Here is an 18720-nt window from a genome sequence, read left to right as displayed (position 1 = left end):
TACGTGATTTCACAGAACATTCCGGTTTAATGGTGAATCTTGATAAAACCATTATTGTTGTTTTTCGAAAGGGTGGACGCATATTATTAATCTCAGTAAAGTCGGAATGGTAAACCGTAATGTTTTCTTTAAAATATTCGACACGCAAATACAACCAATCTTATTATATGGCGCAGAAATATGGGGTATGCACACATTCGCTAAATTAAAAAAAGTTCATTTAATTGCATGTAAAAGATTTTTAAATGTTAACCCTCAAACCCCGAATGCAATTGTATATGGGGAATCCGGCAGGTATCCGCTTTATATTAACGCAATGTGTAAAACATTAAGATATTGGCTACGAGATTTAGATATGCATGAAAACCGGATCCCACTTAAGGTATATAAAATGCAATTGTATTATTTTAATTAAGAAATACAGTTCGCTCTACCACCATGTAAAGCGTCCTCGTGCTTTAACTATAATAGTTCAGGGCAAAAGTGTGTTTTATTACACTATACATGGTGGTAGAGCGAAGTGTATTCTTAAATAAAACATTTGTGGTGAACTATTATAGTTAAAGCAACGAGGACGTTTGCGTCCGAGTGCTTTAACGTCATAATAGTTCAGGGCGAAAGTGTGTTTTAAGAGCGAACTGTATTTCTTTTCTAAGATGCCAAATTTAACTCTTTCTAGGATAATTACGATTAATTTAAGGCAGAAAACAAACGACGTTGTCGGTGACCTAAATTAAGAATCCTCGCACAGTGCTAACTGGCGCGCTGTTCTATTGATGTGTCTGCCCCCCTACGTTAAGACGAACGTTACCAGAAAAACAAATGATAAACAGTTTCATGACGGTTTACGTTCGGATTAAATATCTTCTATAAAGGATTTTAATTACATCTGTCATTAACGTAAACCATGTGAACGTCGCATTTCTACTACCAACATATGTTTAGATCAGTACATCCAGACGAAGCTGAATAGTCTAGCGACATTCCACGATTGCATTGTGGGAATGTAAACATTGCGAACGTTACCGTGTCGCTGAAAACATACGAGTCGAATTGAGACATTTAAAACGTCAGAAAACATAAACGTAATGTTTCCACCAGTGATGTTAGGTGAGTGAAGCAACTGCAAACCAAGAAACGGGATGCAACGCAGTAGTTTACTGTAGGAGGCTGTACGAGGCGATGACAACTGACATGCATCGTGACGTCGCTTACATTGTGACGTAATGTAAAATGGTTCGATTACGAGGGGGCACACTAGAATGGCGCAGTGACGGGATAACGTCATTCAATTGTTACGTCATCAAAAAACTATACCTTTATTGTTTGATAATGTATTTTTTTTCGATTGTTCTAAGCGCTAAGCATCTTAGAATTAAGAAATACACTTCGCTCTACCACCATGTATAGTGTAATAAAACACACTTTTGCCCTGAACTATTATAGTTAAATCACGAGGACGCTTGCGTCCGAGTGCTTTAACGTTATAATAGTTAGTGTAATAAACACACTTTTGCCCTGAACTATTATAGTTAAAGCACGAGGACGCTTGCGTCTGAGTGCTTTAACGTTATAATAGTTCAGGGCAAAAGTGTGTTTTATTACACTATACATGGTGGTAGGGCGAACTGTATTTCTTTTCTAAGATGCCACATTTAATACTTTCTAAGGATAATTACGATTAATTTAAGGCAGAAAACAAACGACGGTGTCTGTGACCTAAATTAAGAATCCTCGCACAGGGCTAACTGGCGCGCTGTTCTATTGATGTGTCTGCCCCCTACGTTAAGACGAACGTTACCAGAAAAAAACAAATGATAACAGTTTGATGACGGTTTACGTTCGGATTAAATATCTTCCCTGAATTATTTTAAATATATCTGTTATTAACATAAACCATATGGGGCAATATGAACGTTGCATTTCTACTACCAACGTAAGTTTAGATCAGTACATCCAGAGGAAGTTGAGTAGTCAAGCGACATTCCACGATTGCATTGTGGGAATGTAAACATTGCGAACGTTACTGTGTCGCTGAAAACATACGAGTCGAAATGACACATTTTAACCGTCGTAAAACATAAACGTAATGTTTCCACCAGTGATATTAGCTTGGTGAAGCAACAGCAAACCAAGAAACGGGATGCAACGGTGTAGTTTACTGTAGGAGGCCGGACGAGGCGATGACAACTGACATGCATCGTGACGTTGCTTTCATTGTGACGTAATGTAAAATGGTTCGATTACGAGGGGGCACACTAGAATGGCGCAGTGACGGGATAACGTCATTCAATTGTTACGTCATCAAAAAACTATACCTTTATTGTCTGATAATGTATTTTTTTCGATTGTTCTAACCGCTAGGCATCTTAGAACTGTGGTTACACTACTTATGCATCATATATACGTAATATCTAATTCTCACATGGCTTTGGTTATGTATGGATGTTTCAATCTGTAGGAGATATATCCTCCTTTATTAATGCCTTTAAAAATGTTGCTATTTTAATATGTTCTTCCAATCTTGGACTTGTAATTCAATATTTAGATTGCATTATTGACAAACGACTTAGAAATATATTGGTTAGGTTCAGATGTGGTCTATTACAATTAAAATATAATGAAGGGAGGTGGTTAGGAATAGATAAGTCTCAACGCTTATGTCCATATTGTAATTTAGGTATTGAAGACGAGTACCATTTTTTATTTATTTGTACATTATATAGCGCTCTACGAATTAAATACCTGCCGTATATATATCATCAAAATCCGAACATGTATAAATTTAGATCAATTCTATCAACGGAAAATGTACTAGTTTTAAAAAGCTTAAGTACATTTTTATGGTATGCATATAAATTAATAGAGAGTACATATAAAACCTGAGATGATAGATATCACACATACAATACTTGTTCACCATAATATATATGACATATGTATATCTATAATGTTATGTTTTGCAAACTAAGGCAATATTGCAATGAATCTATTGTATATAAAACTGTATATATATTGCATTGTATATGGGCCTGAGGCCTTCATACTGGAAATAAACACTTGACTTGACTTGACTTGATTTATTTTACACCGGCAATCATTAATGTATTGTTAAAGATATGACACACTTATCAGTAAGGCGTTATGGTATCTTACCACCAAATATACACACCGCTCATATACCTCTGAAATACACAGTATTTCCAATACATTCCTTTTGATTGTAATAGGTGATGTAATTTCCGACTCTTTTCTCAGTTTACTTGGGTTCGAAATAAACTGATGTGCAAAAAGAAAGTACACAGGTTGTGTTTCTTCCAATTAGATAAAAATAACAAAACCTTTTGATGAAATGGAAAATGTATGTTGAAGCACACTGCAATACACGTGTTTTATCAGCAAAATGACATTGAAACAATAAACAGCGATGTAGTGATGACCACTGCAGACGGTTCCTACGATGCTGGAAGGTCATGGCCATTCCACGCAGCGGTCGGTAGGCCCATACATGCCAGCAGGACGAAGTCGTCTTGTCACTGTGAATCGGCTTACGCGATGACCCAATGATGTGGCTGCTGATGACGTCACCGTCAACATCCAGTTGCGTAGATGAATAACCCGCAGATAGCGATCCTTTTTGGGGTGTTGTGACTCTGGAACGTCCACTTCTGGGTCGATCACATGTCTGGCCTGTCGTACTGAAACGGTTAAACAGCCGAATTATGGTTTGTCTTGTGCAACCCAATGTCCTTGCAATATCGCTGTTGAAAGCACCCATTTGTGTCATTCCTTTGGCCCGTTCTCGTTGCGCCGACGTCAATCTTGGCATTTTCTCGTGAGATTTCTGTCAAGTGATTGTTCAGTCTTCACGACAAACAGGTTTTATACTCTCTGTCAGAAAAGTGCTGGTGCATGGGACAATAATCACAATTTTGCAAAAATTCGTGCAAAACACGTACAAATGTTTTTGGTTGCATTTTGGCAAATGAAACATGATGGTTGCGTTCTATACAATCAATGTTTTTCAATAATTTTATTAGTTAGAACGCATTTTTGGGATTGCAACAACAATTACACCTGTGTACTTTCTTTGCTCGTCAGTTTATGATTCTACCATGGCTTCATGAAATGCTCGATTTGATTGGTCAATCAATAAAATTAGACGCTATCAATTTTGGATTGAAAATTCGTCTGATTTCATGACCGCTTCACTGCGCACGTATACAACACTGCCGCATCAGCTTGACCACCAACATGGCTAATATCAACACAACAGACGTGATGGAAATGCTGATAAAACATTTATTAAAACTCGAAAAATACAATTATTATATGATTTTTCCTCCACAATTATTAGGGAACCTCACTATCATATAACCTTCTATAATGAAAATATTCAAACTCAATTACAATACACAACCCCAAAGATAAACAAACAATATCTAACATGTAAATCAGAAAGCCTTGTAAATTTCATCCCTATCTATACAAAATGTGCAGCAAATCCTTACTAAACATTTACCTACCTGGTAAATGGTATATTTGTTTCCGTTTAGAATCATTAGAATGGGAAATTCGCAAGATAACTGTCAGGCGAAACACAAAATTTATGCCACTCACACTCCATCGTGTCCAGTTGCATCGTTAAAAAAATACATGTCAAAACTTGAACCACCAGAATTCCGCTCTCTGCCAGCTTCCCCACAAGGCTGTCACTGCTTGTGATCTATGTTCGTACACTTTGAAAAAAAAAAGGGGGGCCACAATCCAGTCCCAAATGATGAAAACAATGTTCCAAGGAATCCCAAGTTAGTCGCATGTACACAAAGCAGCACTGTCACTCTTTTCGTCGCATGCCGGGGTGGAGGCACTTCAGCCTATGTAAGTGAAATCATGATCCACACTCGCTGGTCATACAAATCTTTGAATAGTTACAGGTCGTAGGTCGATCAGAAAAGGATCTATTCTTCGATTCTGCAGGGTTCACATTCGACAGTCACTCAAAGTGTAAACACTGGCTGTCCGCCATTTCAAACTGTCAACAACTACAGACTGCACTTCCAAGAAAAGTTAGTAGATCAGACGAAAGGAAGGAAGGGGTTCGATTTTAAATCGATTATGGTAGAATTGGAATAAACGTATTGTGTTGGAAAATTAGATTTCATTTGGAACCGAACGCGTAGCGTGAGGTTTCAAATGATTAAATTAGAGACTATCAATTCTGCCTAACATTCATCTAATTTTCCAACACAATACGTTTATCTCCTAAATACTTGCTTAGGTGGGGAAACATTTGTATATTTGTCAATTTTCAAATGTTTTCATGGCATAAAACCTTGTGCATCATTCCGGATATCAAGGGTATGTATTTGAACACTTTTTATATGCTCAGGTTACCAGTACTAAAACAAAATGGTCACAGAAAAACTAGGTTCACGTTGTGTTATTCTCATATACTGAAGCCTTTGAAATCAAGGCTCATACCGAGGGCCTGGCTAAGCAAAACAATGTTATGCAAGCAGATAGGTTTCAATCAGGTCACCATGGTGAAAATGGTGACGCCGCAAAATAGTTATAAAGGTATTGATTTTGTTTCTGAACAGTAAAATACAGCATTTAGAATCTAAAGTCTATTTAGCTTATCTAAGCTTTTCCCCCTAACTGACTGTAAACTGTTTTTTATTGAACTATTCAAATGTAGTTACCCGACAGGTAGTATCATAGACACTCCGTATCCCTCGTGCACACCTAACCACGTGTTTCACCTCTCGTATTGGAGGCATACGAGTTAACAATGACGCGTTCGATGGATACAAAACGTTATGTGAAATCCTGTGATTGGGATTCTTGCCGGATTATGAGGACACAAACAACACAGGTTGTAAATAATGCCTGTTAAAGTATAGTCCTCATGTATACTTTGTTTAATTCCTTAACATTGTTCATATAATTGTTAAAGTAGTTTATCTTTAGTCAATAAATATACTGTGGGTTGGCTGAAAAGCCCGGGATGCTACCAATAAGGTTGGTATCAGAAGCAAAGTTATTTCTTTTGTTTTGTTTCATGTTTTATACTTATAAAATCACTTTGTTTTTCACTCTGTCATGTTTACAAAAGAAAATTGGGTCATAACTTTGTACATGGACTATGTAAAGTGGAAGAAATATATAAATACTTCGCAATGGTAGATAGAGTAAGAATATTATGTTCAAATTGTCAAGGGTTAAATAATGAAAAGAAAAGAATAGATGTGTTTAGAAATTGTAAAGAGAAAAATGGACATATTTATTACATCCAAGATACTCATTTCACAAGAGATATGGAGCAAAAAATCAAAACAGAATGGGGGTCAGAAATTCGCTTTTGTTCGTTTAGTAGTCAGTCAAGGGGGGTTGCAATACTGTTTCAAACAATTTAGACTTTCAGATACTTGATGAAATTTATGACAACGAAAACGGAAATTACATGATTCTCAAAATAAAGTCGAGCGATAACATCTTTACTGTTACCAATATATAAGGCCCAAATGTGGATACGCCAGAATTTTACACAAATATTAAGAATTTAATCAACAAGCTTGATTGTGACACAAATATAATGTGTGGCGATTTTAATCTCGTACAAAATCAGCATATAGATACATACAACAATAAACACATTAATAATCCAAAAGCCAGAAATGTTGTTGTCGATGTGTTAGAAGAACTTAACCTTTACGATCCTTGGCGCGAAGTTAACTTGAACACCAAAAGATACACCTGGAGAAAATCGAAACCTCTGAAACAAGCCAGATTAGACTTCTTTTTAATTAGTAGAAACCTCGAGAAATCTGTGATGTCATCTGATATATTGACAGGTTATAGATCTAATCATTCCCTGATAGGATTAGAACTCCGATTCACTAAACTTGAAAGGGGACCTTGGTTCTGGAAGTTTAACAATAACTTGTTACATGATCCAAAGTATGTTAGCAAAGTGATGATTACAGTAAAGTTGATACCGAAGGGGAAAACATTTAACTATCAATGACCAACTGTTCTTCGAAGTACTTTTGTGTAATATCCGAGGTTCAACTATAAAATATTCCTCTATAAAGAAACGTGAAAGTTTGAAAGAAGGAAAGAAATTAACGATTCACTTGAGAGACTGGAAATTTCGTTAGATGATCAAAATCAGGACAAAGAACAAGGAAATGTTCTTAAAGAGACAGATGAACTTAAAGACAGGCAGTTAGAGATAAGCAAAGTAAAAACGGAGGGAATTATGATTAGGGCTAAATCTAATTGGCAAGAAAAAGGAGAGAAACCAACGAAATATTTTCTTGCTTTGGAAAAACAGAAATTCGTAAACAAAGCGATAACAAAATATAATCCTCTACTCACCGATACGGAGGATATCATTAAACATGTTCATTGTTATTACAAACATTTGTATTCTAGCCAAAGCTCAAAAGATATCAACCTTCAGGACTTATTTAAAGAATCAAATATTCCCAAATTATCCAATGAACATTCTCCATCACTTGAAGGAGAACTCCAATATGATGAAGTTCTTAATGCTCTGAAAAATATGAAAAATAACAAAAGTCACGGACCTTCTGCTTACGAAAAATCCGAATTCTTTAAATTCTTTTGGAAGGATATTCATACATTTTTGATAAACTCCTTGAATTATGCGTATTTTAATGGGGAACTATCGGTCAGCCAAAACGAGGTCTTATTACATGTTTACCAAGAAAGGAAAAGCCTGAAGAATACATAAAAAACTATAGACCCATATCCCTACTAAACATATCATACAAAATAGCATCAGCTATTGCAGCTCGTATAAATAATGTACTACCAACTATAATTAGTGAAGATCAAAAAGGATTTATGAAAGGAAGATATGTCGGTGATTGCACTAGACCGAACAAATGAATATACCAGGGAAACTTATACTAATCGACTTTGAAAAAGCTTTTGACTCTGTTGAATGGAAATTGATTAAGAGTTGTCTCGATTTTTAAGTTTTGGACCCTCTATTACACATTCGATTAAGACTTTTTACAATGATCTAAAATCAAGTGTTCAAGTTAATGTTTTTTCCAGTGACTTTTTCAATATTTCGAGAGGATGTAGACAAGGCAATCCACTTTCACCATATATTTTCCTTATCTGTACAGAAATTTTGGTACACATGTTGAGGGAAAATAAAAATGTAAAGGGTATTAAATTTCCTGAGATCGAATATTTATTAACTCAATTAACGTATTCTTGATGGAATGGAAAAATGCTTTCAAGCAACCTCGGGTATACTTAATAAATATGCTGAATTTTCTGGCCTTAAAATATGCATAGAACAAACTAATACAATATTGATTGGTTCTATGCAATACTCAAGCATTCAATACTGTAAGACCTTCAAACAAAATTGGTCCCAAAGACCCTTTACTTTACTCGGAATTCAGTTTCAACACAACCAGACTGAAATGATTGAAAGAAATTATAAAGACAATCTAAAACAAGTTAATAAGACAATGACGACGTGGTTAAGAAGAGACATTACTCCATTTGGTAGAATTACTGTCCTTAAAAGCCTTATATTACCTTCCCTAAACCATCTTTTATTGTTGCCAAATCCAAGAAGTGATATCATTCAAAATCTACAAAAAAGATGCTTTAAATTTGTGGGAACGGAAAACCTGACAAGATCAAGCGAAACACGATTATTCAATCGTACAAAGATGGGGGGGTGGGGGTAAATGTACCTTTAATTCTTGAAACAATACAGGCTCAAAAACTCTCATGACTGCACAGAACATTAGTTAAACATTCTAATATATCACATGTTATAGATCTTGCTATTCCAACAAAAAGTCTTCATCCAACAGAGATGGGAGCAAAAGATTTAAAACACACTATTATCCCAAATATCAGAAATGTTTTTTGAAAGATGTTTACAAAGCGTGGGCAAATATGCAATCTTTACAAACAAATGATGATATAGATGCTGAAATATCACAACAATATATATGGGCAAACGACAATATCACCGTAGATCAAAAACCAATTATTTATAAACATTACTTGAAGGGAAATGTTAAATTCATTAATGATCTACTGAACAAAGATAGTAATTTTCTTACCTATGAGGAGTTTATTTCCCTATACAATATTAAGACACATTTTTTAGAATATAGGGGTATCATCAACTCCATCAAATCATACTTACTTTACTATGTGTAAAGTAGAGGAGCCATTTATTCCTAATAATATACATATTCTTTACAAAGAACGTAAAGGATGCAAGATTTTCTACTCTGTCTTGTTAAGGAAACATATATTAAAAGAAAAGCTAAACAGCCAGCTTAAATGGGAAAGGGATATCAACGTAGATATATCAGAACATCTCTGGAAAATTGTTAACTATGTACCTTTTAGAACAACTTGTAATACACAATTCAGATGGCTTCAATATAAAATTGTCCAAAGAATCATTACAACAAACAAAGATTTATGTTACTATAAACTGACACAATCTGCTTCTTGTACATTTTGTAGTGTTACAATCGAATCAATTATCCACATATTTTGTGAGTGTGTACATGTGAAAACGTTGTGGCAACAACTGAAAGCCTGGATTGAACAAGATACAGGCACAAGATTAATTCTGGATGTAAAACATATCATCTTTGGATATAAAGAAAAACGAAATGATTTATTAAACCTGATTATCATCGCAACAAAATACTATATATATGCAAAGAGATGTTCTAATTCGCATCCGGAGTTTGTTGGATTAAAAACTTACCTACACAACCTGTATAAAAAATTAACAAATGTACTGCCTTTTCGCACTGTAACTATGGTAAATTCTTAACCTTTTGGTCAACTTGCCATAACTTCTTCACATAAATTACAAAAATAACAATGTATCCTACTACTATCTACCACTCTTGTTCATACTTTGTATATTTATGTACCACAAATGCAACAATTGTGTACCCATCAAAAAGAAATAAAGTAATAAAAAACAACAACCCAATGTCATGCGAGCAGATAGGTTCCATCAAATCACCAGCTTAATCACTTCGTTTCAACCCATTGTCAGCTCTATAGACAAATGTGAATGGGAGAAAACGGCTACAGCTGTTACAGGCTTAAATGTTGTCATTCACGCTGAGGTTTGATAGTTATTTAGGCTATGCCATACAGGTGGAAGCCACACTTTGTGTGCTGGCGATTAGGTGCCTGGCTCTGAGGGTGTGGGTTCGACTCCCGGATGGGACCCAACCCCAAAAAAGTACTAGAATCTGTACTTTACTGAGAAAGTGTAATCCCAAATATAACATATGTTACATTTCACCACTTTCTAAAATGGAATTGTGTATTTAATGGGTGTTAACTGACAACAACATTACAGTTTGCAACATGTTTCGCATCCATGCATTAAACAATGCAGTTCTTGATTCATGATTCATGCACTCAATCAATAACAAAACATGTGTAAAGATGCTTGTGATCGGAACCTGCTTAAAGCTGCATTACTCATAGGTACTTTCACACAGTGTTGTTTACTTTTCAAAGTTCTTTTAGGTAAGCTTGTTTTCAAATGTGTGGATTTAGTATTTCAAGCAACGCTGCAGGTTATCTGGAGGTTTGGACGTATCAACGCATTAACGCCTTGAACAGATACCTCCATATTTCCTCTATTTCCACTACCCCAAGGATAATTGGAGAAAATACTCATGCTAATTAAAAGATCGCACAAACAATCCATAACCTTGAATGATCATTACTATTGTTCGTATTTGTTATGAAAAAAGATCAATACTGTCTTCATTCCGATGTTCCCCAAACACGAAGTCCGGCATAGGATTATAATCAAACATCTTGAACTCAGGTTCAAACATCTTCATCAATCTGACCTTAGCATCATAGGTCAGGGAGCCATATGCTCGTCTCAGTGCTCTGTCTCTCGCCTCGTGTAGAATACTGGGCTTGGACGCTTTGTATGCTCTTTGTGCTAATTCATTGAAACGTTCGAATGTTATTTTGGTATCATTTGCTTGTAAAGGAAATGGAAATTGTATCGATATCATTCCCCGAATCTGCCATGTTTTCCAGGCTCTCCGGAGTCCTTCAATAAGTGACACACCGGATCTTTCCATGGCCCTCCGAGTGCTATTTATCACATTACGACCCATTTTGTAAATCGTTTCCGACTTACCATGGAAGCAATTCTTTAATATATTCTCCCCGACAGTCGTAAAGTTGAGCAAACCCATGACGTCACTCATATAGACCACGTCATCTCGAAACGTCTCCATCTTCCCAATGTACGTATAATCAATCTCACAAAACCCACAGTGTTCACTCATTGGTTTAAAATGGCTGTCAATGTTCTTTTTGTTTTCATGGCAGTAAATCACGTAATCCACCAACTCGGCAAATGTTATTTCGTGACCGCCACGTGATCTTTTAGTATGGGAAGCGTTAAATCGAACGACAGACCTTCCCAAGGTATTCCAGAACGAAGGTCTGAAAAAGAACAGTTTGTCAACATATCCCGAAAACAGTCTCTGGTACGGTTCTCTAACAAATGCCAACATTGTGTTAGATAGTCTGAGCGAGCCGCGATCATATTCAATGGAAATGTCATACCCTCCCTTGGTTTTTGACTTGTCAGCGGTTTTCCTATATGCAGTATAAACGTGTCTCCAGAAGGTACTGCCAACCTTTGGTATCATACACATGGAATAACTTGGCTGGCTAGATTTGTGATCGTACGTCAGGTGTTTGTTGACATTTCTTAGGAATTGTTTATTCCCTAACTGGTCGCAAGCCTCTTTCAAGATTTTTCTCCTGTGAGCAAATCTTCGTTCAAGGTGAGCCTTCATCAGTGGGCTTTGCGTCAGAGGTGATTTGAGGTCTCTCAGTGCCTGCAAAAAATACGATATACGAGGGTCGGTCAAAAAGTACATAGCCTAACTATATTCTCGATGTCCAATGTTTGAAAAGCTTCCATTTTAGTTTGTAGGAATCATTAGCAAAGTCGTATAACAAATTTCACATATGTGGGTAATGTGATTAACGAGATATTAGTCATCACAACACATTGGGGTATAATATTTCTAGAAAAAATGCAGAAAATGAAAAACGAACCGTCATTTAGTACCTCTTGGATAATGGTATGCCCTCAGATAATGTCATATAAAATATGTTACTATAGTATTGGATGACTTCCCGTCATAATCAACATTCAAAGATTTGGATTGCTTGATTTATGTTTAGACAGGGCTGTTTTTTTTAAGGACACACCCATTTTAGTCTTTCAAAGACATTGTGTCCAGATATTCAAGCTAGCCCTGTTTACAATATACTGAGAGTTGACACTTGTGTGACCATTCAGTATTTACTTTGAACCTTTAGCATCATGTGAAAAGTGAAACATTAGAATAAGTTATGTCCTTATGAATTCGTCATCTAAAGGGGGGTGGGTAGTGTCTCCAAAACAAGCTGTTTCAGTAAACATGAAAGGGGAATCACTTTAACAAGCGATTGTACTTTCAAATTACTTTTTTATCCACTTTAATATCTAAGTTTGATTCTAGCGGACGTCTACCTATCTCAAACACACAAACTGTTTCTTGCATATTTTGTTACCTGAAGTTTGTGGTGCATTTATTGCAGATTTTGCGCTTTTGGGGGGTACCAAGATAAAATTTCAAACAAAATGGGGATCGTAAGGCTGGAACGTAGCAAAACCAATTTGCTTGAGGTTGACACATAATATGTACAAAAATAAAACATAAAAACAGCTGCATTTGTATCATTTACTAGGTCAGGCTCACTACTTTTTGACTGTCCCTCGTATATTTATAACTCTTCTCACCTATATGATGGATAGTATCGTTGGTTGGTTGTCGTTTAACGCCGCACTCAGCAATATTCCATTTATATGTCGGTGATCTGTACTTATTGAGTCTGGACCAAACTATCCAGTGATCAACTGCATGAGCGTCTATCTACTCAATTGGCATACGAGGACACGTGTCAACCAGGTCAGCGAACCAAACCACACGATCCCGTTAGTCACCTCTTACAACATGCATGGTTTGCCGAAGACCAATTCTAACCCGGATCTTGACGGGTAGATAAAGGATCGAGTAAGGGCACCATAAGCCAATACTGGATATGATGCTCAATGTGACACCTCATCTTGACTCATCAACCCCGAACCTTTATAGCATGTTTTTTCGTGTCAAAGTTAAGGGGGGCGTTGGGGTAGCCTTGTGGTCAAAGCGTCCGTTCATCATGCCGAAGACCCGGGTTCGATTCCCCACATGTGTGAAGCCCATTTCTGGTGTCCCCCGCCGTGATATTGCTGGAATATTGCTAAAAGCGGCGTAAAACTCACTCTCTCACTCACTCAAAGATTAAAGACTCAATGCGTCACTTAAACCACGTTCAAACAGTCAGTGTTGTTTTCCTCACATCAAACAATTTGAAGATTGCAAATAAATCGTCAAGCTTGTAAATGCTTTTGTATTGATATAATATGCAAGCCTAAACAATTTTCCAAAAATAAAATATAGAAAACGGTATTTCCTTGATTAGATTGGCAAAGGGAGTTAACTGGTATGAACTGTAATACGATAACTCTGTATGGTGAGTAAGTGAGTGAGTTTGAGTTTTACGCCGCTTTAGCAGTAGCACAGCGGAGGACACCAGATATCTGAAAAAGATGCATTTCACCTAAATCTGAACGCATTTGAGAATTTGTTTTCGTGATTTGCATAAAGCTGTTTTGCTAAGCTTTCTTGTAAACCAATACGTTCTAACATATCTATTATAGTTTTTAAGTAATTCATAAAGTTAGGAGGGTAACGTCTCTTATGGCGTTTAGTGCTTGTTAGATGAGTTGGAGCTGGACCTTACACTGTTCAAAGTGAAGAATGGAAGCATACGCTGTATCAGGAATGGCAGAGGAATCAGATGCTAAGGATACGATGCTTGCTTTCCAGTATGAGTAGGAGACTGGAAGATGCGATAAGTCCGAGAGATGGCAACACATGATAGTGGTGTGGTCGCATGTGTTGGTTCATACAAACCATTGTTTAAAAACTGTGCGACAATCAGATGTGTGGGGTAGTCATGGTGACCATATTTTCCCGCATTGTTCATGTTCACGTTTTTGTGTATTCTTCTCAGATTGCAGTAATGTGTTACCATGTTTCAAGTTCAGTTTTGTTTTTGTTGAAATTAGAGTAAAATGTATTACAGTTGCCATTTTTACCCGTGTAATTTTGGTTTTCAAAGCATATGCAAGAACATGTGTTTTCGTGATCTTCTTGAAAAAGTGGGTTATTGCATGATTAATGCTCATTGATATATTTCATCATGGCGTTGAGCATGAAGTCCAAATTCAATATCGCAACTTGTCATTTGGAGTATAACTGCCACAGGGCCTGAAAGTGACGAAGATTATTATGTCACCATGACTTTTCCCTTTCTAATAAAATTTTGTGAATATTAACTTAGTGTATTATCATCAACCTTCTGGAAACGAACACCTCATAACTAAAGTATGTTGAAATGATATTTTCTTAAAGAAACGTATTGAAAATATTCTATCTCAAGTTTGTAAAATCGAATTAGTCAAAATTGTCACTGAATTGCAATAATGTAATTGGTTTGTAAAAAAATATTAAACAATAAAAGTGCAGTTTAGTGATGTCTACAGTACTCAAATAATGGCTGCTCCCTTGCGAAAGGCAACTCCGGATTATCTGCCACATTTGCCCTTGAGTCGAATTATAAAAAATATACAAAAAATGAACTTTAACGGATTATTGTCCTTGAGTTCATTTGCCAATTACCAGGTGTATTTTTAGTCAGTATTGATAAGATAAAACCATAACATATTTATCTTTTGTCATGGAGCGGCATATTCGAAAAACTGTCTGCTACCTGCCATTTTGGATAGAGAGACGATATATATTTTGGGGATGTTTTTTACTAATGTAAATTAACTATTTCTTCTCTTTTCCTGTAATTGTAAATCATTAATTGTGAAATGTTTGGTTTGTAATGATTGGCTATGCAAGAGGAAACACTGAAAATTATGCAGCATTTTTTGTCTACTGCACATGCGCAAACAGGACAAAAAAAATTAATTGTGTGCCTGCATATATGAAATTATTTGGAAATGTTCTTGAAAATGATGACCAACTTGTGTGCTTTTATCATTAAATGCACATTTTAATGGAAATTTGATCTCACACGCTTCACTAATAACAAGAGAGACAGGGTAACGTCCAATTGCGTAGACCAATGCTCATGCTGTTGATCACTGGCTTGTCTGGTGCAGACTCGATCATTTACAGACGGCGTTAAACAACAAACCAACCAACCCTTTAGTGTATTGACGTGTTTAATTTGTCATAACAAGAGAGACTGGGTAACTCTCGGTCATACCTTGAGGTAAGGTGAAATTGGGTTTAACGTCGTGCTTGAGAATATTTCGCTCACATGACGACGTGCATGCGTGTGTATGTGTATGTGCGGCTGCTTGTACCAGCCCAGACTGAAGCTGGTTTCATAGTGCTAGCCCACTGAGATACCATGCCGCAGTGAAGCACGAATACCCCACTCAGACACATTATACTGACTTCGAGCCGACCAGTCCTTGTTGAACCCATTAATGCCGAGCGCCAGGCAGGGACCAACAAGTACCATATTTAAACGACTTTAGAATGACCCGGCCGGGAATCGAACCCGCGACTTTCCGCTCTCCGGGCGGACGCTCTAACCACTACACCACGGAGGCGGTCTGCATACCTTGAGAGATACATGATTGTCTGAGTTTGGAGCCAAACAAACAATGTTGACATACACCAAAATACAGGTGAACTTTGATTTTGACATTACATTTATATGGCTTGGCTGTACAAAAGACTAACCCAACTCACTCACTCACTCATATTGTAGCATATATTTTACGAAAATATTTTATCTGAGAGAATAACTGCCCCTTGATCCATACATTAGAACCACATGTTAACCTCCTTTTATTAAAAGTTTGGGTTCCAATGTTACGTAATGGAATTACTCCCACTGTTATCTTTTCACTTTTCTGTTCATATGATTATAAACCCATGCGTTTTACGACAGGTTTGCGGTAGGGTAGCCTAGTGGTTAAAGCATTCGCTCGTCACGACGAAGGTCTGGGTTCGATTCCCCACATGGGTACAATGTGTGAAGCCCATTTCTGGTGTCCCCCGCCATGATGTTGCTGGAATGCTGACAGAGCATTTAGGAGACAATGAAATGTAGGATAATTCTAAACCAGTGTCACCATTTACACTTAGCTGTACAAAAGACTAACTAGCCATTCATATCTAACGCGCAATTACCTCAATGATACTGCTTGATGAAAGTTCCGGTTGTTTTACAGTTCCATCTGAAACAAATCGTGGACGCTTAAATTAAAGGAGTGGGTCCCGACCCACAAAACGTTCGAAGCGCTGCGACATTCGTAAGCTGATGGTATACTATGGAGTTAAGACAAGTCGTACGCTTTGTTGATCCGGACCCAGGACCCACAAAACGTTCGTAGCCCTGCGACATTCGTAAGCTGATGGTATACTATAGCGTTAAGACAAGTCGTACGCTTTGTTGATCCGGGCCCAGGACCCACAAATGTAAAGTAAGAAATTTCAGTGGAGCGGAGTTGAGTTCGGTTGGGTTTTACGTGGCATCGGCAATATTTCAGCCATGTAGCGACGAGACCAAGTGGGTATTTATACACATTTTATGTACAAAGTTTAAATGAGGTTTTGAAAAAATATATATATATCTATTCTATTATCGAGTGGAATCCTTCCATTGCAGTGAACAAACAAATTTACAATGCTATCTTCACATTTACAAAATTATCTTCTGTTTGTTCACGTAACAAACGGAAACATGAGTCTCATGCACCAATTCAGACAATGGCCTACTTTTCAGCCGATCCGGTTTCTCGTGTGAAAGTGAAAAGAGGCACTACAAACAACTATGGTTAGACGAATTTCCAATTCCTTGTTTCATTGTCAAGTTCATGTCCTGAAATAGAACCTCTCAGTTTACTTCAGTTGTTTTATCTATCCACCGGTACGCAAGCTAAGATTTTTGTGTGTACGCATGTAAGATCACATTTATTGAGTATTTACAAAAATTCAAGCGTACTTGTACGCAGGAGACTGAATAGAAATTGAGTTTTCACATAAATATTTGCGTAATTTACGCAGATACGCAGCTTGTCTGTACCTCTGAGCATGGGTTGCTGAAGGCCAATTCTTATCCCGGTATCTTCACGGATTCGTTCGCAATGAAACAGAGCCGTGAGGTCCGGGTAATTAGAATTGGTCTTTAGCAACTCACGCTTGCGACTAACGAGACCGGATGATCAGGTTCGCTGACGTTGTTGATGCAAGTCATTTGATCCAAGTGACTGACTGACTGACTGAGTTTGGTTTTACGCCGCGCTTTTAGCAATATTCCAGCAACATCACGGCGGGGGACACCAGAAATGGGCTTCACACAATGTACCCATGTGGGGATTCGAACCCGGGTCTTCGGCGTGACGAGCCAACGCTTTAACCACTAGGCTACCCCACCGCCCCTTGATCCCAGTGAGGTTGACGCGATGTTTTACAGTCATCTAACTTAAATATAGTTGAGTGCGGCAGTAAACGACAAACAGAAAAACGAAATAGCGCAGTAGGCCCTGATTTTAATATATGTAATGCACGGGTTCAGAGGTAACAAAATATTATGTATTTAGAGGATCGCCAACCACACACTAACCTGTCATCCGCAAATATATGACCCAAGCACCTAGGCCTTGAAGCACAGCAAGGACAGCGATAATAGGTCTCCGTCCCATGGTATTGACGAGCCGAATGAGCCAGTGTCGCACTTCACCTGTTGACGGATCGATCGGCCAGTGTGTGTGTAGAAAGAAAGATGTATTTGAGATTTATGAGATAAAATGTTCAGTGTTCATTCACAAAGTACATAAAGAGTCACAATATGAACAAGGATCAGGGGACACGTCATCAATAGCGAGTGTGACCACCCTGGGCATCCATACATGCCGACACACGTCTCCTCATTGACGTCATCAGTGGGCGGATGACGTCAGCAGGAATCCTGTTCCATAAGTCCAAGAGAGGCTGTTCAAGTTCCTGTCGGGGCGGTGGGAAGCCTAGTGGGTAAAGCGTTCGATCGTCACGCCGAAGACCCTGGTTCGATTCCCAACATGGAAACAATATGTGAAGGCCCATTTCGGGTGTTCCCCGCCGTGATATTGCTGGAATATTGCTATTTAAAAAGCGACGTAAAGCCAACTCACACACTCACACACTCAAGGTCCTGTCGGCTAGAGGTGGTATACGCTGTCTCAACTGACGATCAAGATAATCCCTGAGATGTTCAATGGGGCTCATGTCTGGCCAAGGCGTTGACGTTAACGTTGTGCAGGTATTCTCGAACAATTCTGGAGTGTGAAGCCTTGCGTTGTTGTGCTGCAAAATGTCTCCTCTTGGCTGTTGTCGAATAAAGGGCACAACAAAAGGTCCCAAAACTTCATCCCTGTATCGCTGGGCATTTAGATTTCCTCTGATGATAACCAGTTTTTTTGTTCGCCTCCATGGAACGGATGAACTGCTTGACAGCACTTGGCCACCAGTC

General features: G+C 37.7%; 1 protein-coding gene and 1 long non-coding RNA gene across 2 annotated transcripts; both read right to left on the bottom strand.

The window, feature by feature from the left end:
- Positions 1-10661: 10661 nt before the first annotated feature.
- On the bottom strand, positions 10662-11786 carry LOC124267746 (carbohydrate sulfotransferase 10-like). Its single transcript, XM_046702736.1, has one exon. The coding sequence runs from the start codon at positions 11736-11738 to the stop codon at positions 10797-10799; it is 942 nt and encodes a 313-aa protein (XP_046558692.1). The 5' UTR covers positions 11739-11786; the 3' UTR covers positions 10662-10796.
- Positions 11787-11851: 65 nt separating this feature from the next.
- On the bottom strand, positions 11852-17963 carry LOC124267745. The gene is made up of 3 exons (XR_006896111.1): positions 17836-17963; positions 16401-16447; positions 11852-11924 (listed from the first exon to the last, which is right to left on the bottom strand). It is a non-coding gene; the product is annotated as an uncharacterized LOC124267745 (long non-coding RNA).
- Between the last annotated feature and the right edge of the window lie 757 nt (positions 17964-18720).

This window comes from Haliotis rubra, unplaced genomic scaffold (assembly GCF_003918875.1).
Source record: "Haliotis rubra isolate DU_JTF1 unplaced genomic scaffold, ASM391887v1 Scf1334, whole genome shotgun sequence".
Classification (NCBI taxonomy): Eukaryota; Metazoa; Mollusca; class Gastropoda; order Lepetellida; family Haliotidae; genus Haliotis; species Haliotis rubra.
This window is presented reverse-complemented; position numbering and strand designations above follow the sequence as displayed.